The sequence below is a fragment of the Phocoena sinus genome, chromosome 2 (genome assembly GCF_008692025.1).
Source record: "Phocoena sinus isolate mPhoSin1 chromosome 2, mPhoSin1.pri, whole genome shotgun sequence".
Taxonomy (NCBI): domain Eukaryota; kingdom Metazoa; phylum Chordata; class Mammalia; order Artiodactyla; family Phocoenidae; genus Phocoena; species Phocoena sinus.
Genome location: NC_045764.1, coordinates 47,511,681 through 47,536,911, shown reverse-complemented (window position 1 = coordinate 47,536,911; position 25,231 = coordinate 47,511,681). Strand labels below are relative to the sequence as shown.

At 40.9% G+C, this 25,231-nt stretch overlaps 1 protein-coding gene across 3 annotated transcripts in view; it reads left to right on the top strand.

Annotated features, from left to right (window-relative positions):
* LOC116749067 overlaps nucleotides 1-9,776 on the top strand; it is a 38,558-nt gene extending 28,782 nt beyond the window's left edge. The window contains exons 3-6 of one of the 3 annotated variants that reach the window (XM_032623021.1): nucleotides 6,034-6,154; nucleotides 8,014-8,171; nucleotides 8,565-8,647; nucleotides 9,012-9,776. In XM_032623021.1, coding sequence (XP_032478912.1) covers nucleotides 6,034-6,154; nucleotides 8,014-8,171; nucleotides 8,565-8,598 — 313 coding nt within the window. In that variant the 3' untranslated portion in view covers nucleotides 8,599-8,647; nucleotides 9,012-9,776. Of the gene's footprint in view, nucleotides 1-5,999; nucleotides 6,155-8,013; nucleotides 8,648-9,011 lie in introns of all 3 variants that reach the window. The other 2 variants (XR_004348501.1, XR_004348502.1) reach the window with 2 other exon arrangements.
* Nucleotides 9,777-25,231: the final 15,455 nt, after the last annotated feature.

Genomic DNA, 25,231 nt, shown 5'->3' with positions numbered 1-25,231 from the left:
CCGGGATTTTGCATATGCCATGCAAAAAAGGATTGGCTCCATGGGTTCAGCTGGTTAGAACAATATGTGAAGACAGGGTGAGGAAAAGAGTAACAGCGACAGTTAGGGATCCTGCCGGGGTTACCTATGGGAAGGAAGAAGGGTGAGTGTCTACAAGGTGGGAAATGGAACTAGTCTCTGGATCACACTGACCCTTCATTTCTTCAACTCTGATTGTGGATCATTACCTGCCTTGCAAGCAAAATACAGGAATGAGAGACATGTGTAAGGCATATTGGAGGACACTTGGCAACTAGCAGGCACTCACAAAGACGAACTGTTAGCTTCCGGCTAGGTTTGAAGGTAGGGATATGGGCCATGTTATAGGTAACAAAATGGAAAGAAGAGACCCTTCTCTACTATAAATTTCTACATAGAGTTAACCCCGAGCACGCTCAAGGATTTTAGGATTTAGCCAACAGGCAGTGCAGTACCTGGGGTGTGTGTGTGTGTGTGTGTGTGTGTGTGTGTGTGTGCAGTTCTAAACTACACACCCCCATGAACACCTCCCAAGGAGATAGAAACTCTTACTCCTCTGTGTGGCGTGGCCTTTGCTGTGAATGCCAAGTATCATTGGAACCGACTTTTCGTCCTACCGTGACGGACCATGAGCTCCAAATGTTTAGATTTCCTCTTCTGCTGAAGGAGACCGGAAGGGCTTCTCATTTTGATATTACAGTAAATAGTCCTTGTGGCCATGTGCCTGGCATTTAAGAACTTCCTTGTCAGCACGTCTTCATTTTTCCAATTTGTTAGCCTGGAGAACACGCTTATTAGTATCAAACTTAAGTCTTACCAAGGCAGAGTGAAAATTTCCTTCTATCTTTCCCAAAGTGAAGCTGGAGATCTAATTTTTTTTTTTTTAACGTGGTGGGAGGTTTCTGTATTATTAGTGTTTAAAATCAATTTCCTTTATTCCATATTCTTTTCCTGTTGTTTATTTTATCTGTCCTTCTCTCCCAGAGGGGCAGCATTAAGGCCCCCATTTGGTTTTTATTAGTGTAATCTGTTAATAGCTGTTCTATAATGCTTTACTTATTGTGTTAATTTTCTGTACTTATGTCCAGAGGCAGCTTCCTGGAAGACCATATTAAAAAAAATAGAAGATCTAACTTACTTCTTCTTTAATGGGTCCAGCAGCCATTTATAGTTTCAGCTAAGATTACTGAATACTGTTGATTTACAAGGTCATTGAAAATATATATAAACTGCAGCTACTATTTTAAATATAACTATGGGAAGCCTAAAAAGCCCATTAGTCTGGTAAAGGTACAAACACTAACCCCAGGGTCTCAGTGGACATTGGCTTATCACTCCACTTCTCTGGGTTTGTCTTGAATATGTCAGAGCTATGGGTACGTGCTGTTCTGTGTACTTAAAGTTTTCACGTTTAAGCCCAGAGCTTGGCAGAACCCAAGAGCCCCTAGCTGGGAATGGAGGCTCTATTCATGACCTGCCCCTCTTTACTGAGATGTCCCCAATCTCTGCCCCTTGGGACCCATGTGTACTGTGCCAGTCACTGCATGCTAAACTCTGGGTCCCAGGAACCATTGTCCAATTGTTGGGGATTTTGATGGAATGTACCTTACATGAACTCTAGTATTCATGGGACTAGTTCTCAAATTAAAAAGGAGCTTCAAAGCAGAGCACTTGACAAACTAACTTACCTGAAGGATAACAAAGGAGATGTCTGGGATCCATGTGATAGGCTGGACCCCCAAGTCAGGTTGCATTAGGAATTAGATGGATGCACGGAAGTGAAGAGAACATGGCTCAGTGATCAGCATCATGGGTTCTAGACCTGCCTCTGGTGTGAATTAGCTTTTAAGGTTTTTAAGGGCCTCAGTTTCCTCCTCTGTAAAACAAAAGTTGGGAAGAAAGTTCTAAGGTTCCTCCTTTTACAATCTAGGCAGTGTTCAGTCACTGATCCCTCTGTTCATCAATTCAGGGGGGACAAATCATCAGCAGGTGATTGAATCAGGGTTAGGCTGCTTCCCATTCATTGTTGAGTCTCTGGTGATGGGCAGGCTCTGGCACAAAACAGGAGCCCATCTGTGCTTTTATCATCCATTAGTTTTTATTGTGAAGCCTAAGTAAAATTCTGTTTGAAGCGAGGTTTGTACAGTACCGTGGCCGTGAGTGGCAGCGGGGAGAGAGCTAGACGGAAGTCACTGTGGCCAGCTGTGTGACCCCAGGCAAGTCACCTGCCTTCTCTCAGTCTCTTCTCCTTCATCTGTCAAATACTGGGTTTGGCAATGAATCAGCACAGTAGCTTCAACTAAGAAAGTCAGTGACCTTGTAAGAATTGCCTGCTGTGTTAAGCAAACGAGAAGCGTCAAATGTCCCCCAACATCCAGTACCCACAGCGGTCAGAGCATGTTACCCATGATTCAATGCTCCCTGAGAAGCCATACATGAGCTTGCTATGGGGATGGGCTGGGAAAAAGAGGATGGGAAGGGGATCTATATGCAAAGGGTTGACTGGGAACTGTACGCAAAGAAGGAAATGAGACCACCTGTAATTGCCTGTTTTTGAGCTGCAGACTGTATCAAATGCTGTTTTTAAATTGGTGCAATGCCTGGCTCTTAGCACTGCACCCCACCTGTTTTGTCTGTTTCTATACCATGCAAGTGATGGTGATGTTTGAGGACTTTCCTTTCAGGTCGTGCCATCAAAGAGGGCAATGAAAAGCGACCCAGCAAAGTCAAGGCATATTTAAAAGGAAGAGGGAAAAAGCCCATATACATTTCAATGGAAGTACTTTAAGGCACTTCAAGTAGGAGTCTGAGAAATAATTACAGAGTTTAAGAAGAAAGAATCTTAACTTTGATCTGATTTTTTTCTGTAAAGCAATTAGGTGCATCATTTTTCAAGTGTTAAACTGAAAATTCTAATGGCTGGACCCAAACGCTTTCATTTGTGTCTTGGGACTTCTATAATTCCCCCCCAAAAGTTAAAAAAGTTATTAAGGTGATTTTCCAGAGGGATTAATACATAAAGCATTTGCTGATCAGCTCTTATAAAAACTACAGCAGCATAGAATAACTAGATTCAAATCATGCAAGAGTCTAGTTAATAGCACCAAACTAAGAAATCTGTAAAGTTGATTTGATGGAGATAAACTGTCAAGGTACAAATGGAATTTTCCCTTCCAATTGCTGTTGGGGGTTTTAATGGGAATGTGCGTGACGTGGACTTTAATATTCATGGGAGTAGTCCTGAAATTAAAAGAGAGCTTCAAAGCAGAACATAGGGACAAACTAACTTACCTGAAGGATAACAAAGGAGCTATGTAAAAAAAGCAATGTGATAGATTGAGCCCCAATGTTAGGTTGCTTTTCCTCTTAAGATTTTAAACCCCAAGTCCTTCATAGTTCATATACATAAAAGCTAGACTGTCAATTCCTTGATGGCAGATACTAGGTGTTACTTTCTTTTTGCTTTTCCAGTGCCCAGCATGTAGTTCTTAGCACATAATATATTTCCATTAAATGTTCGTGAAATAGCGGAATAAAAATACTTTGTTAATTTAAAAAATGTGTGGCATATCTTCTCCCCAATAACTAGATGAATTGACCACTTGTGCACCAACTAGGGAGTAGAGCAGAGGTGGCCTACCGGCTAAATTTGGCCAGTGCTTTTCTAAACTTTAGAAACTGAGAAACTTCAACTTCACACAACAGTATGGATTTCTGGATTCTTTTGAAAAATCTAAAGATGTGGGACCGTTTGGGCCACAGCTGGTGACAATTAGCTGGGGCCCAGAAGCAGCTGCCCCCATTATACAGTGTCCCTTCCAAGTTGCCACTATTCCCTAGCATATGACTCCAGGCCAATTTCACTGTTTTATTTACCAGCCTGGTCCACGGGACAGGCTCTCAGATCAGGAGAGAATATCTGGTCTGCATTATAACAGTGCTAATTTTGAATTGAGTTAAAGATCTGAGTGCGAGCTTAACTGTTTTCTCCAGGTCCATGAAAAGAGAAGGCAAGATTCTAAGTACTAGGCTTCGAGGGGTCATCTTTAGTATGTACATTCCTATGACTCCTCTGTGCTCCAGGGAGAATTAGAGCAGGCTTGGAGCTCTGAATAATCCAAATGATATTGAGTAGGAGCCCATCAGGGACTTGTTCAAGTTTGTCAGAGCATATTAAAATACCATACCCTCACATCATCAAAAAGGGTACAGTGGTCCATCTCTCTATACCTTTCTTTCTCATGTTACATTTGTACAGGAATTTTTCAAAATTAAGTCACCTACCATATTCTCTTATAGTGAATCAAAATGGGGAAAGAATGGAGAGCAAGCCAGAATAATGCATGTTGGTGAAAGTCCAATAATTGAAATAATTATTGCTTGATACCATTGCTTTAATCAGCCCATCATAAATCAATGCTTTTCACAAATGAAGGTTTAAAATAAAGTGCTGTTAAATAAATCGGGCCTCTTAAAAGGCATGATGCAATCAGGAAGCTCTGGAAAATGGCTAAAAAAGTGGTTTCTGAATGGATCCACTGGTTCTAGCGTTTTATCTTCCACTTAATTAAAAAAAAATATATATTACCTGGTCCTTTCTTAGAAATTACATATTGGAGGTCTATAATGGCCAAGCCTTTAACCCATTAAAAAAATTTACTCCCAGGAACAGTTCATATTTGACGTTTAATTGCTTTTTCTTGTTGGAAAGGAAAATCTGTTTCTTTCCTTCCTTTCTTGATTGACTTTTCAAAACTCACCTTGTGAGCTATAAAAATGGAGAGGTGTAATTGATTTTCAAAAACTCAAGTGCACGCACACATATTCACATATGCGTGTGTGTGCGCTCATGTGTGTAGACGTAAAAATCTTCCCTGGGGACTTCCCTGGTGGCGCAGTGGTTGAGAGTCCGCCTGCCGATGCAGGGGACACGGGTTCGTGCCCCGGTCCGGGAAGATCCCACATGCCGCGGAGCAGCTGGGCCCGTGAGCCATGGCCGCTGAGCCTGCGCGTCCGGAGCCTGTGCTCCGCAACGGAAGAGGCCACAACAGTGAATCTCCGCTGTGCTGGGAACTGGCGCTTTCCTCACATAACTCTGCAAGGCAGGTGTTACTATCTCCATTTAACAGAGTAGCAGCAAAGGCCCAGAGAGGTTCATTGCTTGATTAGGGTCACACAGGTAGTAGCGATAGGAGGCTGAGTCTTTATCCCTTCTACCCTGTTGCCTGCTTTTAGGTGTGCTTCATACCCACATGTGCAGACATCCATGGAGCCAGGATAAAATGTCATGCCAATGGTCTCCATCTTTGGAGTCACTAATCATTTTAGCCTATTTAACCAACACCAGATTCTGGAATTTAATAAATAATGCTACACCATCCATAAATGTCAAAAGAGCCCAACTGTGATTTGCGCCTTATGTGAATACTGCATTGTAACTGAGCCAGGAGAAGCCGTTGAACTAGCCTTCTAAGTGATAGCATCTTAAAAGAGACTTCTCATCGGACAGTTTGGTGTGGAGGGTGGTCAGATGCTTTCTTATTAGAACAATGCCCACGTAGATTTCAAATGAAATTCTTGGGCTCCTCAAGATTTTTTTAAAGAGAAAGAGGGGGTCAGCAGGACATTGATGTGGAAAGGGAAGAAAAAGCTTCTACTTGGTCACCTCGAGTTAGAAAATTTCCATTTCAACATTGTCAATCCCTCACCTCTCACGTGTAGTAAATTCACTACCAAAGGCCAAAGTATTCTCTTTCTTTTCTTTCCTTTTTTTTTTTTTCTCTCTTGCCACAAAACCAGCTCTTATTTAGGTCTCTTGCAAAGCGGCACAAACCAACTGTTCCTCCTCAGATTATCCCTTTCAGGGCTCAGGTGATATGCCTCCTTGGGTTATACCTTCCATGCTTTGTGGTCTGATGTGGGCTGTGTCATTCTATAGTATTCCACTTTGCAAGAAAATATTTATGTATGAGTCTCATTAGGTCCCATTTCCTCTGGGAATGGTCCTGTGTGAAGTGTTTTCATGCCAGCGGCAGGCAGTGAATCGCTGGTCTTCATGGGACAACTGGACAGCTGGCAGGAAACCAGGAAACTTCTCCTTCCCTTCTGTGACTTCGCTCAGCCAGAAAACTACAAGGTGTGTGACTGTAGGATGAAAAGTTCCTGAGAGGTTGAATATAACAGTTTGAGAAAACACTTGGACGGAAACTTGCTGATGTTGAAGGAATGGAAATGTGTACCATTCAAAGAATGTTTTTTTCCTAGATCTGAAAACACAATGGCTTACTTGTACAGAGTCTTTTCATTATTTTAAATTTTTTTCTTTTTATTACTGGTAAATAGGAATTCCCATTATTCACCAAAGAGCAGTGAAACTGATACTCTGTATAGCTGAGATGAGGGTACGTTGGCAAAACCCTTTTGGAAACTCATTTCACCATGTGTATCAAGAGCCATGAGATTTTTTTATAACCCATGACCAACTAATTTTTACTTCTAGGAATCCATTCTCAGTACCAAAAAGATTATGCTCTAAAATGTTCATCAAACTATTGCTTATAATAGTTAGAACAGGAAATGCAAGTATAAAATATTTTCTTGATATTCATTGTTATGCAGCTGCTGTAATAATATTGAAATAGGATATGCACTCTTAATGATTACAAATACACAGGCAAAATATGCAGAATTATAATAATAGATAAAATTTATTTTCTGCTTAATATATAAAAGGCAATGTGTCAAATGTTTTATAGTCATTTCTCCTTTAATCTGCTTACCAGATTAAGCCAAATTTATTATATCTCCATTTTACCGATGAGGAAAGAGAGTCACAGGAATTGGTTTATCTAGAGTAACACTGCTAGGGTGAAATTTGAACCCCATCCTGGTTGATGACAGGCCTTACACAACACGCAATTCCTCATGCTATGTGGTTAATTTTGAGTAAAAAAACAATCATCAACCACAAAAGAAGAAAGAAAGAAAGAGAAAAGCACCCCAAACTAAAAGCAACCCAACACCAATAAACAAACATCTGACAAGCTCTATTCTTATGATAATCACATGGAAAAGTAAATAGGAAAGCTTAAACCAAGAGAAAACAGCCAAACTTGAAAAGACTCATCTTCCACCAGTTAATAAAATGACAGGTAGCTATCTGAAACAACACTTAAATGTTTAAGGTCTTTCCTCTGGATGGGAATTAGATCCTACATTTTTTTTTTTTTTAACATCTTTGTTGGAGTATAATTGCTTTACAATGGTGTGTTAGGTTCTGCTGTATAACAAAGTGAATCAGCTATTCCTATACATATATCCCCATATCCCCTCGACATGTCTGATCTTTTACTAAGAGAATCTAAGTAATATTATTCTGCCAACTTAAAGAAGCAAATCTTTTTTTTTTTTTAAATATTCATTTACATTTTCTTCAGAGCAAGTGTTTTTATTTATTTATTTAAATTTATTTATTTATTTTTTGGTTTTTTGGCTGTGTTGGGTCTCCGTTGCTGCACACGGGCTTTCTCTAGTTGCGGCAAGTGGGGGCTACTCTTCATTGCGGTATGTGGGCTTCTTACTGCAGTGGCTTCTCTTGTTGCAGAGCACAGGCTCTAGGCGCATGGGCTTCAGTAGTTGTGGCACGCGGGCTTAGTAGTTGTGGCTCACGGGCTCTAGAGCGCAGGCTCAGTAGTTGTGGCACAGGGGCTTAGTTGCCCCGCAGCATGTGGGATCTTCCCGGACCAGGGCTCGAACCCGTGTCCCCTGCATTGGCAGGCGAACTCTCAACCACTGCGCCACCAGGGAAGTCCCTAAAGAAGCAAATCTTAATGAGAGCAATTCTTGTACGTAGATGGAAAAGACTCTGTCCAGGGTGAATTGAGAATTTTCTGGTGGACTGGGTCCTAGACCAGTGGTTCTTAACTTACTTTGTGTGAGAACATATTTGAAAATACTAATGATAACTATGGTCTGTCTCTGTTTCTCTCTCTCCAGTCATTTCTCAGTACCCATCTGGGATTGCTTCCTGGACCTCCGAGGATACCAAAGTCCACGGATGCTCAAGTCCCTTGTATAAATGATGTAGTACAATTGGCCTTCCCTAGCGGCAGGTTCCGAATCCACAGATTCATCCAACTGCGGATCCAATTTTGGTTGGTTGAACATTCAGATGAGGAATCCGTGGTTAACAAGAGCCCATCGTATTTATACAACATTTTATTGCATATCTATCTACTTTTAATCTAATTTGAATTCTTTTGGGTTCATTGATGGTTTGAGGATTTAAATTAAAATTCCCCTTTATGTTTTGGCTCTCATAGTGTTCTTTGTCCCACAATTTGGGGGGATATTCTTTCCTAAATCGTTCAAACACTGATACAGTTTCCTCAGAGTCTTATCTACACTTGGATAACTAAGGTTTGTAAAGTAAATTAGTATAATGAATAATTTAGTTTTGATGTTTTCTTTAATATGTTCACATGTTATTATGGACGCTTGTATTCCGATGTGTGGCTAACAACTGCCTTTCTGGTTTTCCGTGTTGGGATGAAGAAAAAAAAGGAGGATATGCATCACTAAGAATCAAAGGAAGTGCCTGACTCTATAACAAAGAGAAAAGCTTCAAAATGTGAGTGGACTGCATTATGAGCAGCTTTGCTTGCCACACCTGCAAAAATGCACTTTCATTAAACACATATTTGTTAAGTGCACATGCAGAAGGCATAGTGTTAGATGGACATGAAAGATGGATGGATGATGCCCTTATATAAGATTTTCCCAGGACTTTAGCATGCTGAGGTTTGGAATTGCACAGGTAGCCTCCTGGAACTATTGGCTATGCTGCTAATAAGATTACAGCTAGAGTATGATTTCATTCTGTGAAATATTTTCATCATCAGGAAGAAGAAAATTATTTTTACCCTTTCTGCTGTTGAATAATTTTCAGGTACAAATCCCCCCAAATTTATGTGTCCTCTCTACCTTCTATTTAGGATTGTACAACACGAAGACAGAAATAACCATGTTAAGAGGTCATCGGTCTGACTTCTCCAGAAACTTCCCCTGGGCAGCGGTCTCTACCTCTGTTACAGAAGACTGCAAAAATACCAGCCATTGTGCATCTGGCCAATTATGCAATGTTCTATCACGGGGGGGAAATTCCTTCCTCACTCCAGCTGGTGAGCAGTTATGCCCTGGAGCCCAGGACGGACATGCCTTGTAACTTTTTAACCTAGTTAGTGTAACTGCCAATATTATTCCTATTCATATAAATGTCTAATCCTTTCTTGAATCTTGCTAGACTATTTGCCTCAATAATATCCTGCGGCAGTGAATTCCACAGGTGGATTATATGCTGTTTTAAAAAGTATTTCCTTTTATTCATTTTAAATTTGTTACCTTTTAATGTCACAAGATGGCCCTTGTTCTTGCATTAAGTGGTACAGGGTACGGGCATTTCAAACTGAGCTTTAATTCTTCCAAGCACTTTCTCCGCCATTATTAAAACCTTATCTTCTTCATATATTTTCTATTTTGGCACGTGTTATCTTGATTAAATGGGATGATTGATGGAAACAGTTTCATACTGCTTTGGACATATAGTAGGCACTGGAAAAAGCTCTCTGTGATTTTCATTGTTGTTTATTGGAGACATTTATTGAGCATCTATTATGGGCAATAACTGTTCAAAGCATTGGAGAGACAGCTTTGAATAAGAGAAGGTCCTTGCTCTGAAAGACCTGGTCTCCTAGAGAGAAGACAAGCAGTAAAATAGTGGATAAAGATAGGACTTACATTGTTTCAGGTGTCTTATGTATTATGGGAAAATTAGACAAGAGTCACTAGGAAAGGATGCCAGGGGCCACTTGAGGTGGCCTGGTCAACTGTCCCCCTGAAAAGGGGCAGTTGAGATTGACTATCAAGGAGTCGTCCATGTGACATAGATGGAAGGAGAACCCTTCACCCATGAAGGTGAACTCCAGCTTCTAGAACAATGCCCAGAGCTAGCTGAAACTCAATCGTTGCTGCGTGAATGAATGAATCAAGTTTAAGAAGGGAAATCTTAGTTACGGAAATCATCAGTATGTTACTCACAGACCCAGGAGGAACATTTCTTGAATCCCTGGGTTTGGTAACTCCAAAGACTATTAGAGTAGAAGGAACAGGGGATTTACTTAGTTAGACTCAGCTTTCAAGACCTGCGCATGTCCCCAAATACCCAGCTGTATGACCTTGGGCAAGTCAGCGAATTTCTCTCATCCAAAGTGTTCTCATTCATAAAAATGGGAGTGAAACTTCCTTCCTTCATGGAGTTTGGAGGACTGGAGGTAAAGTTCAGTGGCAGCCCTTTAGAAACAGCCAAACAGTGTGAACATGTTGCTCATTCTTTCAGGAACCCTTCCTTCTCAGCACTCTGTTCTCTTTCCTTGCCTTTCACTCTTTTCCTTCTTCTGTTCCCTATGTGTATTCTTGCCTCTGCCTAAAGCTCATCCCTGGCATCCATGTACTTAGCTTTCTGCCCAAGAGGTGACTTAAGAAAAGGGGGGTGGGTTACCATTCTGACATTTTTGTCTATTTCTTAAGGACTTTAAAGATAGAATAGGATGGAGGTGGTAGTTGTTGGAACAGTAGACTGGAAGTGTATTTCCAATAGTGATTATTTGTTTTCATTTTGTTTACTGCTTAATCTTCTAGGGTAAGGTTAACCAAACTTCTCTATATAAAAACAGAGACCTTGCCTGAATTTCTGAGGACATCTTCCCCCAAAAGTGGAGACTTTGGTTGAGGATGATCTGATTACCTGTCTGTAGCTTCCTTTTGTGTTCTAGCCTGATAGGCAGGTACCATTTCCTCGGGTTCCCTCTTGTTATACTTTTTAATTGCTCTTTCATTTACTCCTCCCCCCACCCCACCCCCACCCCTGCTTTAGGCAATTTGAAGTAGAAGCATGTGTAACTCTGCATGATAATATATTATAAAGGCATTTCAAGGAATAAATGATTAGAATTGTTTACATGCATGGTTCAGATTTACTGGCAAATTGCTCAGGCCTTTGTTTTATGATGTAGCTGCCAGCTAGGTTCCTTCTGGGTAAAACTCTGAAATAGGAGAAGTTTCCTTTTGGTATTCCTCACCAACACTTCCTTTGCCTTGTTCCTCTCCTTTCAACACCTCCCTTCCTTTCCCACCTCCAGGTAACTCCTTGGAGCTGTCAGGCGTTTTACACCTTAATGTGAAGACATATGGGTGCATGGGTCCCTACCCTCACCCGGACTGGCCCCCAGGGAAAGTGAGGTGTGCAAAGGAATAAATCTTCAATGGTATAATTTTAGACCCAGTGGCAACTAGGAAGGGTGGCTATTTTGGGCTGTGGGTTTTCTCCTTGACCTGAGATGATATTACTTTGCCTGCTGCTAGTGAGCTGGGCCAACCCTGCACGTGGTCCTTTTAGCAGCGTGTCTGGCGTTCCTGGGGGTTGCTTCTTCATTCCTCAGCTCCATGCTCCTCCAGAATTCCATGAATTTATGCAGGAGCATCACTCTGTCAATGTGCGCCCACCTAGGCTTGTCACAGGTGATCTCTCAAGGTAGGGGCGCAGGCTACTCCCAAGGGGCAGCACAGATGGTATGCACGCCCTTCCACATAGGGGGTGGGGGGATTTTCTGGTCTAGTTTTTGCCTATCCCTCAGCCTCCATGCTTTATCAGCTGCTTAGTGACCATTCAGTGCCTCACTCCCTCTTTGTGCAAGGTGAGCCGGGCCAGTCTCCAGGTTACGGGGTCTGAGCATCCCTCCTATGAGACCTTTGAAGCTGCACTCAGCATTCTCACAGCCATTTTGACCACCCGGCTTGCTGTCTTCCCACTCAGGCTCCAGATGCAGCTGCTGCCTGCGGACCCCCTGTACTGCCTGGGGAAGTGAGTCAGGACTCCTGCAGCGGATGGGTGGGGCAGCTGCAAGATGATCTGAAGGTGGCCCAAACAACAGTGCTTTCCAGATGTGGGTGAGGTTATAGCCAAGATCATCACTGGTAGAGTATCTTGTTCTTAATTTTTACAACCTAAAAAGAACGCACAAGACTCAAAGGTCATTGGGGAAGGAGGAATAAAGTCAGTAAAGAACAGGAAAATGGGAACAGGTTTTGTTTTGTTTTTAATAAAGAATTTGAGCTCTTTTACACCAAAAGAGAGAGAAAATAAAAGTGGCCTTTTATAGGTATGAAGAGAGCCCTGGCTCTCTCTCTCTCTCTCTTCTACAGGGAAAATTCTGGATTTGCAGAGAGAGAGAGAGAGACAGAGAGACAGAGAGAGAGAGACAGAGAGAGAGATTGAGGATATAAGGAGAGCTTGACCAAGGAACAGAAAATAATGGAGAGTTAGACAAAAAGGGAGAAAAAGATCAAAAGACATTTTTGCCTTCCCTTATCTGCTGTTGAAGTAAATGTGATGTTTGTTGAGAACCAACCAGGCCTGCTCCAGTTATTTATTTCTGTATGACAGATTCAGCCTGACACTTACATAAAAACACAACCAATATTTTATTATGATCCGTCATGGTTCTGAGTGGTGGCTGGGCTCAGCTGGGTGGTTCTCAAGCAGCCTTTCACGAGAACGAGGTTTGATGGTGGCAGAGGCTAGAGCGACCTCTGAGGCTTCCTCACTCACATGTGTGATGGTTGATGCTGGTCCTTCCTTGCTGTATCCTCACCTGGGGCTATCAGCTGGAACGCCTGGTCATTCCATGTGGCCTGAGCTTCCTTACAGCATCTTTCTTGTGCTCCTTTCCTGGCCACTCAGGGCTCCAAAGATGAGCATCCCAAGAAAACAAAGCAAAAGCTAAAGCATCCGTTTTGTCCTAGCCCAGGCACACACATTATTGGTCCACCAGTCACTAAGCTCAGCTCCGATACAAGGGGAGAGCACATAGCCCCCTCCTCTGGATTTGAAGAGTGTTAGAAAACTTGTGGACACATCTTAAAACTGCTGATGTCCAATAACAATGTCAACTGTTCCCAACCCCCCAATCTCCAAGAACTTCCTGTCTAGTTGGAGTTATAAAAAATTGATGAAGTAAGTAGTGAAAAGTAATGAAATATCTATTCTTCAGCCGAGCAAGGTGATAGGGAAACTTGTACCAAGTGATATACAAGATGAACACATGCCTCCAGAGAGGCCACAGGCAGTGTGTGGTTAGGAAGGCGCATGGAAGCTTATGATTTGGGGAGAATCGGAGGCAAATAAGATGGCAGTGGGTAACATTCCCTAACTCTGGACTGGGTGTCCTTGCTAGCTTTATTCAGGCCCAAATGGTTGTCCTCAATATCTCATATTCCTGTTACTTGTCTTTTCTTCTTCTGCCCTACCTTGGTTCCACCACCATCCTTCTTTCAGCTCCTTTACTCTTCTATGTACTATACCTTCTATGGACCTAAAAAATCTCTCCATTCCTTCATCTCTCTTGGCATTACTTTATCTTTCTATGCATAGAAAATCTTACCTCTAACTCCCCTTCATCACCTATCTGCAACTCCATTGCCACTTTTCAGACCAAAGCGATATCCCTGCTTTTCCTTGTCCCATTTCTCACTTGAGTGCTTGAAACACGTATTTTCATTTTGGTTTCCTCTTTTATGGTCACTGTCTCTTGCCTTCTATAACCATATCTTATATTCCGTGTAGCTCATGCCTTTCTTCTCTGCTCTGACTTGCCTTATTCTAGGAGCCATTCGCCCAGCACAGTGTCACAGGGTGCTGGCACTGGTGCACTCAATGCCTAGCATCTCCATCAATACAGCTTTGACAGCCTCAAGGCGAGGTCTTGCTCCACATCTGGCGACTTTCAGGTGGGGTCTGCTGTTCAGCTGCTAACCTTTCTTTGGTAAGAGTTTCCTATACCTTAGCAGCACTAAGGACACTTTTATTTTCTCTTTCTAGTCTCCAAATATCACCCACTCTAGACCTATATGGTTTGGCCTCTTTTCTCCCCTTAGTACAAAAATAATTTATATCCACTGTAGAAAACTTAGAACACATAGAGAAACAAACATAAGAAGAGAAATGTTGTATGTTTCAACACTGTTAATATCTTGTTGTGAGTCTTTCCCATCTTTTTTCTCCATATTTATGGTTTTTAGTTACAAAAAATAGAATTGCTACTTAGATGGGCAGCACTTTTCTGTAAGCCATTTGCTGTTTTGTAGAATCAGCTGTTATAGAACTCTAGCCCCTGACCCCAGCTAAGTGGACCAGGGTGAAGCTCAGGCCTCAGCTGGGTTACAGTGAAGTGGGGTTACTGAAGAAGGTGGTTTGCAAGAGACAGGTAAAAGAGACACAGGGTGAGAAGCAGAGGAATGGATGGTAGGATGCTAGAGATACTCCTTGTATCTGGCACTAATCCTGCAGGGACTTTTGTGGGATAGCATTTCTTCTCAGTTCAAAGCGTTCTTTAGTGGTGGAGCAGTGTCTGAAGGGTTCTGATATTTTCCTCTAACGATGCCCGAGCAAGATGACACATTTTTTGGTCACCTGCTTTTTTCACTTCATAAGTCTTGTCTGTACCATCCTATATCCTCCCAGATTATAATTTTGGTGACTGCACAACGACCACAGTGGATGTCGAATATTTATGGGAGAAGTGGAAGGTCTGGCATTAAATGAGTACTGAGTTCAAATGCCTGTGCTGACACTTGTGTTTGCCATGTAATTTGGACCAATTATTTAAGCACTCTGTGTCTCAGAGTCCTCATCTGTAAGATGGATAGAACAATATGATTAAGTGATATAATGAATCCAACATTCCCAGTACACAGTCTGCCTTATAAGTGTTCAGTAGATTTCATCTATTGTTATTAATAATCATAATCATAAGTCCTCTATTACTGCTCATGTAATAGCCCCTATAGTTTTCAACATTATAAACAAAGCTGCAATGAACATACTTGTAGCCAAATATTTGTGCATGATTATTCCTTGAAATAAGTGCCTCATCAGATCAAAGATTGTGGGCATTCAAAAAGTTAAAAAAAAATGTATCGTTGCTTTCACTGAATCTTCTGTGTTGTCCACATCCCAACCTTTAACATTTTCTTCTTCTTGTTCACAGTTTCAGAGACAACATGTCTCTTTCTGATCCAGCATTTGCTCTCTGGTCACCTTCCAACAAAATTAAGACAGTGTTATATCTGACACTTGAGTTGGGGCTCTGTCAGGAAGATTTAACTCATTCATTGAGTTATTCACTCACATGCCAGGTGCAGATTAAGTTTATATATAGACTATGTTTATAGACTAGGTTTATATTTTCAGGACTGACTCCAGTGTTGCTAACCGTGGAGTGGGCTTTGGAGCTTTGTAGGAAGAGTTCCAGACACTTCTGAAGAAGTCAGATATTGACCAAGGCTTATGATATCTATGAAATCTTTCCTCTTTAGAAAGAGGGACATTTGGAATAGGGACACCTTGATTCCTTGACCTGCCTGGAATGATCTCCCACCTGCAGACCCTCCCCTGGCTTTCAGGCTCAGGAAATATCAATGTAAAATTCACTGAGATGCTTTTTTTGAGCCACCCACTGTGTTGGGCACTGGAAAGACAAAGAAAACTCAACATTCTCCTTATCCTTATTGGAGAAGTAGGTGTGCTAACAATTATTGGACCAAGAATGGAGGGGTGCACCTGTAAGGAAATCCCTGAGTCAGGTGACCCAAGAGCCAAGGTCTGCACACAGCTAGCCGTTTGGTCCCCAGAGGGTTCTGTTTGGCTCAAAGTTATAGCATTAAAACTCTTTTTAGGTGTCAACAATTAACAACTGGAGGTTTCAGGTAAAAATGCAGATTTCTTTCTTACCTTGAAGAAATGGAAGTTTTGGCAATACCGTATGCTCATTTTATCATGGCCACAGTGAGGAGTGGCTGACCCTTTAGCCAGGGCATGGGTTCTCCTTTTTGCCACAATCCCCACCACTCCCTACTGCATTACCTTGTCCTCCTTCACTTAGCTATGCTATCTGTGTGGGCCGTGAGTTTGCAACCATTGATTTAGTAAAGGGAGCACTAATTTTTTTCACAAGATGTCAGGGAAGACACAGAGAGATCTGCTAGAGATGAGACCTACAGGGTCAGCAAGGATTTGCCATGTAGATAGGTGGAAGGTGAAGCATCCATGGCAGGCAGAATAGCATGTGCAAGGGTACAGGGGCTGGAGCCCAGAAGGCCTCCTTGGATGATGACAAGCAGACAAGGATGGTAGGAGAGTTGAATATTTGAGGGAAGGGATTGAAAGAAAGAATTGGAGAAGCAGGCAAGCACCAGCTCCTGAGCAGCCTGGCACCCCAAAAGAAGGACATTAGATTTTGTCCTTTAAAAACTGGATCTGACGACTGATAGGGGAACAGCTAGCTAAAAGAGTCTCAACAAACAGTGCCCTGACTTCATGGTGGCATCTAGCAAAGCACATTCTGTGCAGACCTCATTAAATCCTGACACCAAGACCATGAGACTTGGACTTTGATTATCCTCAGCCTACGGATGAAAAATGCAGGTAGAAGGAGGTTGGTTAAGTGAATTCCCCAAGTCACAACCAGTAAATGGCAAGGCAAGATGTGGATCCAGGCCTAACTAGAGAGCTTGTAATTTAACCAGCTTCCTTGACAGCACCAATGCTTCGGAACAACTACCCCAGCAGCAAAATCAGGGTTGTATTGGGAGTGGGTGGAGGGAGGCTGAGAGAGCAGAGCTGCTGGGAGACCACTGCAGTGGCCAGCAAGAGAACAGAAGGCCTTCACCAGGGCAACACTGGTGCATGCAGAGGAGGCTATGGGAGGCCCAGAGAAGGATGAGTTAGCGGGATCCTCCTTCATGGAACCTGCCAGCCATAGGCGTTTTCTCTCCCTCCTTTGAATTCTCAGAACGCTCTGTGTCTCTTTCCCAGGACCTGCTTTGACCACATCCCCATAACAGCTATATGCATCTTATCACATCTTGTATATTTTAAGTTGCTAAAGGGCAGGAGGAATTATGCTTTATTTGCTTTAATAATTTTTTTTTTTTGGATTGCTGAGTACAGGGCTTTCGTAAATTCCAAAATTATCTTTTTCAGATCATTTCTCCTTATGTATGCATTTTAGAAGTTCATGGCAAGTTAAACACTTTTCCTTTAAAAATGTGAAAATAATTTCTTTCCATGATCTACTTTAAAATACATGAGGAAAAGGAAGACTGGGAAGTTGTTTAAAAGCAGCAAACCCTTTAAGAGTCAATGTCACATTTATTGCTATAAAATATTTTTCTCTCTCTGTTAGACATCTGGTTCCCATTATATACAGTATTGGGTACTTGAGTTCACCAGCCATTTTGCATACCAAGCAGTGTGTCTGTGAAATCCCCTCTGACATCCACCAGTACGTATGTGCAGTGTGTAATTCTTAACTTTACATTTACAGGCAGCGCTTCTATCACCAACTTCATTCTTACCTATGTGCTTTCGAGGTTATTTTGTTCATACTTAAGAACCAAATTGCCCGCAACTGAGAAATGAAGAACTTCAAAACCATGGAGCCTTTGCTTTATACTATCGTATGGTCCAACTATCTCTAATCTAGCACTGAAGTCAGTGAAACAGCTAAATCTCAAGTCTATATTTCTTTATAACGTTGACCCAGAAATGAGAAACACAATATGGAATGTTTGCTAATGAGTCATGAATTTCATGATAATTGCTTCCACATTCAGGAGAGCTCCCTTAAACCATCTAATCTTGACATATCCTGCAACAATCCCATGTGTTGTAAATGATTTTGTTTTATTTCTTAGGTTACTGTTAAGGGCTTATTTTATGGTTCATTTCATTTTCTTAAGGAAAACCACACACACGTGTACACACACACACGTGCACACACACACACACATGCGTACACACATACACACATCATAGGGGATTTTGTCTCAATCTGTACTTTTTGAAATAAAATAATTACAAAACCAAAGGAGCCCTTGTCATTTGGTTTGGAAGTAAAAATAAACACAGTTAGGAAGAAAGTTGAAATATGGTCTATTTTAGAGTTCTAATTCAGATCTCAGAATTAAAGCCAGGATAGAGCAATGCCCTGGCAAGTGGCAGTCTGTCTGTCCCTGTTCTCTCTGGACTTGAGAATCTCTAACTGACTGTATGGACACAACTAGCATTCAGTACAGTAATAATGGAAAATTAAATACGACTTTTAAAAACTGCTCATATTATAAAGTGATCTATTAGCATTATACAACTTCAGCCCTTAAAGTGACTGATTCTAATTGCACGATTTGGCCTATGGCAAGCATTAAAGAGCTGCAGAATCTTACGGGTATTTTATCTCTTTGGGGATATTTTAAAGTGAATTTTCTTTGGAATAAAGCTTTGTTCCTGCCATACAAAAGATTGTGTGGAAGAAATCTCTCAGTTCTGACAGAACCAGAGATAATTATAGTTTCTTCTTCTTTGATTCATGAATTAATAAGCCAAATATTAAAAACACTCTTGCATTTTCCCTCCCTTTATTTTATTAAGTGAAACTCTGTCTTTACAGCTTGTGGCTGTTATCCTGAAGAAGTAAAGATGGATGCCCTTGTCTAATGAGCTTTTCTAGCCATCAGAGAGGCATTCTTTTTCTGCACCTGGTTATCATACACAGTCCTTCTGCATCTTTTCTGAGCAAGCCAGTGGATTGCTAAGATGATGTGACAGTGCCATACCTGGAGCTGAACTTGATTTAAACAGGTTATCACAAAACCACAAGGACTTCTGAGCAGGTAGTCTTCTTAGATATACCTATCCAAGGTTTTCAGTTTTCAGAAAAAAAAGGATGAATATGGGGGAATGTCATTCATCTTTGAATTTAACTTTATGTTTATGACATCTACAGGGTTTTTCATAATTTTCATCATATGGACTCCAGGAAGTTTATTAATCAAATAGTATTGGAAATTGAAGCTTTTCATGCTGAGGAAGTTCTTGTTGACCTTCCATGTTTAAGCAGTTTAAGATAAACTGCAATTTCACCTTAATCTACATACATATGCATTTCTTTTTGGTGGTTTTCAGATCCAATAGTAGAAAAATTGCCTACTATGCTTCAGACTTTTGATGTCATGGCACACATTGTTATCCATGTAACCACCAGTGGACACTTGAACGTGTAATTTAAAAACTCCAGGAGCACCATTGGAGCGTACACACTAACCACATTTGTTTAAAACATCTTTTTTTAAAATTGACTTTTTTTTTAAAAGGACGGTGCTAAGTAGAAGGAAATTTAAATGCATTCTGGCTTCCTGTGAGTTTTTCACTAATAGTTCCCTGTAGCCTGTAATTGCTCTCTATCTTCCAAAACCTGGGCTCTGCAGAAGAGACAGAGATATTTGTTATTGACCTGACAGGATAAAAGGAAAATAGGAGAGAAGATCAGAGCCATCGGCAGTTTGTTTATGAAAATACCATTTCGTGGATATACTTGAGTCAGGCAAAAGTAATACATCTTGTTCATCTCCCAGAATATTTTAAATGCCAGCTTGGCTGGATCAAAAGAACAGTGGCCAGAATTAGGGCATTACCTTTCCTGCATGCTGGTGTGGTGTATGACAGCATCATTTAATCATTACATTTTTCTCAGCTATTCTAAAAATAGATATGAAAATTAAAAGTACAAATATAAAAATATATAAAGATGTATAAGAGCAAAACATTAAAATTTGTTTTTAAGCCATTATAATCTTTTATTTAAAAACTGTTTTAAACTCACAAGAAGTTGTACAAAGAATTCAGAGACATCCCCTGTTCCCTTCACTCAGTTTTCCCAAAGATAACACCTTACATAACCACAGTACCTTGTCAACATTAGGAAATTGATTCAGTACTGTTAACCGAGTTATAGAGCTTATTTGGAGCTCAGCAGTTTCTACATACATTCTCTTTTTAGTTGTGTATTAATATGTAGAAATGCATTAACCATCAGTGTTAAGGGATCATCTTTCACCAATGAATATTGATGGTATGCAAGATTCTCAGGTGATGTGGTTTTATACATCCTGTGGCTGCCTAAAGATAAGGTGGAGTCATTGACATTCATGAATATCCTTTATATTAATTACTTTGTCCATACATTACTTAACTAAACAATTAATCAATCCTATATCAAGTGCCAACTGGAGATACAGAGATGGTGACATTGCTCTCAAAGAACTCACAGAGGGAGATTGAAAATAAAAAATCCACAATGACAACACAGTGTTGCAGACCATAGTACAAATAAAACAAACCAACATTACTAGGTACCTACAAGTGTCCGGCAATGTACCAGGCATTAGCGATTAAGTGGTCACTAAGATGCATGCCTCTCCTGCTCTGTGAATCTTACTGCTGTGTGGAGGAGACAGGCCATTAAGAAGTACTGACAGCAGAGGGCTCTAACGGGGGTTCAGAGTGGGTAGGTCCTGACCGGGTCAAAGGGTGCAGGACAGTGACTCAGGAGCATGTCATGTAGTCCAGTCAGCATTCCAAGATATTGAAATTGACTACTTGTGGGATCTTTGGACCAGCTGCTACTCCATTTCATTCAGAGCTTATGTATCATCTAGCTTTGCTGCAGCATTTGAGCAGATGTCTTGGTCTCACAAGAACAGTCATTGTTTCTTAGAACTGACTCAAATGTCAGTCTTTGGTATCATACCTGCTATGCCAGATCCCCCCCATCAGCACTGGTGGGCCTGGTGCTGGACTCACACAGGAAACAGGTTGGAGAGGGCTCTGTTTTCTAACAGTAAAGGGGAAAATGTTCCCTAGGGCATGGTTGGTAGCCAGTGCTAGAGAAACAAAACCATTGTATGTTTCTTTCTTAACAAATTGAGGTTCTTTACTCAAACTGTGACAACACTGTCACCAAAAAGCTCACTGCAGATATGATCAGGGGCCCCTCCTGCTTAGAAACCCTCAGTTGCTTTGCATTAGATTGAAGGTAGCATCTAAAATTTTTGCTGTGGTCTACAAGCCCCTACATGATCTACCTAACCTACCTATGTCCTCAGTTTCAACACATTATACTTTACTTCCAGTTCCTAGCGGTCCAGTCACACTGGCCTGTTTAATGGTCCTTTAACTTGCTAAGCTGTGTTCTACTCCTGGGCCTTTGCAAATTCTGCTTCCAGAAATGCTTTACTCCCATTCTCTAAACATTCATCTATAACCTCATTCTTCAGGCTTCTCTTGTAAGACTTTCTATATTGAAGCACTTGTCTGTATCAAGATCCCACTATGAGTCCCATTTTATCCTCACTTATACTCCCCATATGTATTATATAGTATGCAATCTTGTCTTCAATGGTGTGATTATATGTGTCTCCCCCACTAAATTGTGAGTTCCAGGAGGGTAGTGATGATGCCTATTTTTGCCATCATCTCCTCAAGACTCAAAAGTATTTATTGAATGAATTGTTCAATGGAGGGATGAATGACTAAGTGAAATAATGACATAGCCCCTCATTTCTCTTATAACTTTAGGTACTGTCTGTCACAAACTGGGATTTGGACATACTTTTACACTGTTTTGGGATCCTTTGTTTTAGGCTCATTTCTGGTGTCTTCTCTTTCTCCAGTTCAGGCAGAAATAGTTTTTCATAGGAAATCATGGCTGATGTGATTTTTATCTTTGATTTTTGCCTACTCCCGTAGGCTTCTGCTTTGGATATTTTATTTGATAGAGTTGTCATTTCAAGGCCACTTCTACAAGTGGCATACCATGGGTCAGCTGCCTATCTCTCATCAAAGTGGTGGCCATTCCTTTGCAAAGAACAGCCCAGAACTGCTTTGCTAATCTCAGGGCTCTGAATCATGAGCATGACACTTTAGTATGCTGGGGATCTGCAGCCGATAGGTCCTGCACACCCTCGAAAGAGTTTGTATTTTCTGGATTCTGGATCCAAATCCTGTCTTCACTGGCTTCAGGATGGGAGAGGCCATTACTGGGATGAAGGAGGCTCATTTGTGGAGATCAAATCAAGGAGGTATTTGGAACAGGGGTAGAGATACAAGTCAGGGACTATTTCTAAAGAGAAGTGATCTTTGAGCTGATTCTAGATTGATGGTCAGGGTTGAGTTAGTTCTATGGGAATGTGTGACAAGCGGTAAGAGTGGGGCAGAGGGCGTGTGCAAAGGTCTTGGAGAGATGTTTGGTGAAAAGACTCAACCGAATCTCTGGAAAATTTGGATATAAACACATATCTCTTAAAAAGAGTGGTCCTTGCCCTATACCTAAAATTTGAATTACCTAGATAATTGCTTCAATTTTGTGGCTGATATCTCTCCAGTCTAAGCATATGTTTGTAATCAAATACGGATTATTTATCTTAAATTTAGGTAGGGAGGTAACAATGCAGTGTGAATTCTATCCCTTTCTTAGTTGGTGTTTATAAAGGGGTGTGTATGTATGTGTGTGTGTGTCTTTATACTCATTTGTCAGTCTTGCCCAGGTACAAATAAAGATTGAAAGGACTGTTTATGGTAAGAGCTGTATTCTGGAGAGTTACTGCTAATGGTGACTTTGCAGCTAGTAAAGAGGCAGCATGGCCTGACAGAAGGAGCTCAGATTTTGGAGTTCAAGGCCTGGGGACAAGGATCAATTTTGCATTTACTGACTTGTGACCTTAGGCAAGTGACTTAACCTCTCTGAGCCTCAATTGTCTGCCCTCTAATTTTGGGGTGATAATAAAATTATTTGCCTCATTTATCTCACAGGATTATTTATATGATGTAATTTATATGAAAGAACTGCAAAAACTATGAAGCATGGTAAATGTCAGTCATCATTGTTATCGAAAAATGTACTCAAAAAAATGTGACAAGTTTCAGCAAGGAAGTGCTCTAAGTGTGGAGGATACCTTCCCAGACCTAATGTCATTTGAAAGTTTAGGATATCTCCAATACGGCAGCAATGTGGCAGCTAGACAGTCAACCATTTCAAAGAGCAATGAAAATGTACATTTATTATGTTGCAGGTTTATAATTTACACAGCAGTTTAATGTTGTAAAAGTTAAGGAGAAAGCCCCCAAATAAGGACTGGTAAGAACTTTTGATTTTTAGCAAGAAAAGAATCAAGTAAATTTTCCTGAAATATTTCTGAGTAGCTCATTTTGTGGTACTATTGGAAATTACGTAACATTAGTATTGTTTTATAGGGTATAGTGATAAACTTTCCCAAAAGGTTTTATTTAACCAGGAACTGGGAGGAAATGCAAACGTATTTTATATGTAACAAAAGACTATCACAAACATTAATTTTAAAATATAGCAAATCTAAACATGCATGTTCAATTCAGCATTAAGAAACTAGTGAGATCCTTTTGCTAATAAAAGTTATTTTTTGAGAAAAACAAATAGGGTTCACAGTAAAGAAGAGAGAGTTGGATTTATTCAGACTACACAAGCCCAGGAAGTGTCTGGTGGGTCATACAAACGGGTTACACATGAGTGGCAGGGAATTTTCGACCAAGCTAGATTTTTTTGTTTTGTTTTCTTTTTCCTTCTTTTCTATCTCTATCTTGCCAGTTGGTACACTTATTTCTTCCTTTACTCTTGAGACTCTCATGAATGAAACTAAAACAAATATTAAAATATTGCACATGGAGAGCAGAAATGTCTTTGGGAATGCACCAATATCAAGTGATTGCATTCATTGGCTCACTGGTCAAAACCTTAATCAGCTGGCTTGTGTAGGAAGCTGAAGAATATTTTCTTGACAACTTATGAGATCAGAGTTTTAGATCTTGAAAAGACAAGAATTTTTGGGGGGGGAGGGGCTGCAATCCACTTAAAGATGGCTATATAATTTATACATTGTGTAGGGCTAGCTTCAACCACCCAAGAGTAGAGACTGAATTGGTGTTCCAGAACCAACTGGGGAAATAAAACACACATTATGGTCACTTGGAGTCTCACTGGACATAAAGTCGCCACAGAACACTTTGCCAAAGTGTGCCGGTGTCCTCACTGAGTCTGAGTGTTGCCCAAGTATTATCACCTCATCCACCCCAGAGCTACCCAGCAGCTACATGGCTCTTCAATATCAGTGTCCTGCTCTCACCACTACCTGGGAAAATTTTCTCCTTTTTCAGTAGAGAGTCCTTTCCACGGAAGTTAACCTGCAGTTAGGGGTCGCTTACCTCAAGCCTCAGAATGCACACACTGCATCTTTAAGAAATAGTTTACTTCTGAATCAGTAAACACACCAGACAAAGCAGCCATTACTTATGCATTCCTGCATACCCAGCAAGGTGAAAATAATAGAATAAACATCATATACCTCATTATGATATCGGTTTACACTTCCAGGGTACACAAAAAGAGGCCATTTCATCAAGCTAATTGCCTGAAAGTAAAAGAGAGAGAAATTTAGCTATTAGTCTATTATGGGGCTTTTTTCTTAATCACAAATAGGGGCCATGTGTCCCTGGGGGGATGTGTATTCTAATTTACAATTGAACTACAGATCAGAGCAATCAATCTTGGGCAGCACTTTTACAGTGTAATTGCTGCAACATAACAAATAAGAAAAAAAAAAAAAAGGAAGAAGAAGAAGAAGGCCTGAGCTTCAGCTTGAGGTGGAGATATTTCCAGGCACTAGTTCAGGGTGGGAGGGAGAGAAGAAACGCCTCAGACATGAATATGCAATGAGGGCTCATTAGCAGCCTAGTGTTGCCATGACGAATGGCATTATCCCCAGCCTGGTGCTGCCTAAACATGAATTTTATAACGACCCATTTATCATGACTTGTCATGGGCTTCGGTACTGTACTTTCTTCCAGCTCACACAACTTTCCCTATTCTGATGGTGGAAATCTTTCTTTTTATTATTACTGTTTCCTCTTGTATTGATTTCTGGCTCTTCACAGCAGGTGTTCACACAGAGCCACATGCTGGTGAGTGACTGTGACTTCAGAAAGTTGAGGAGCTACAACCTGATTACTCAGCCCATCTTCTCTACAGTCACATCATTGAGAAAAAAGTCAGACTCAACTTTTAAAGAAAGTTCTTAATGTGAGAGCTTTTTCGTACTGTAGTGTTCCGACACTGCAGACTTGTTTTTAAACTTAAAATTAACCAGGTTTGTCTTCCGTTCGATTATTTTCTTCCCTTTTTTTGTACTTCAAGGAACTTTTCATATCTTAAAAGTAGAACTAAAAAGTTTTGGG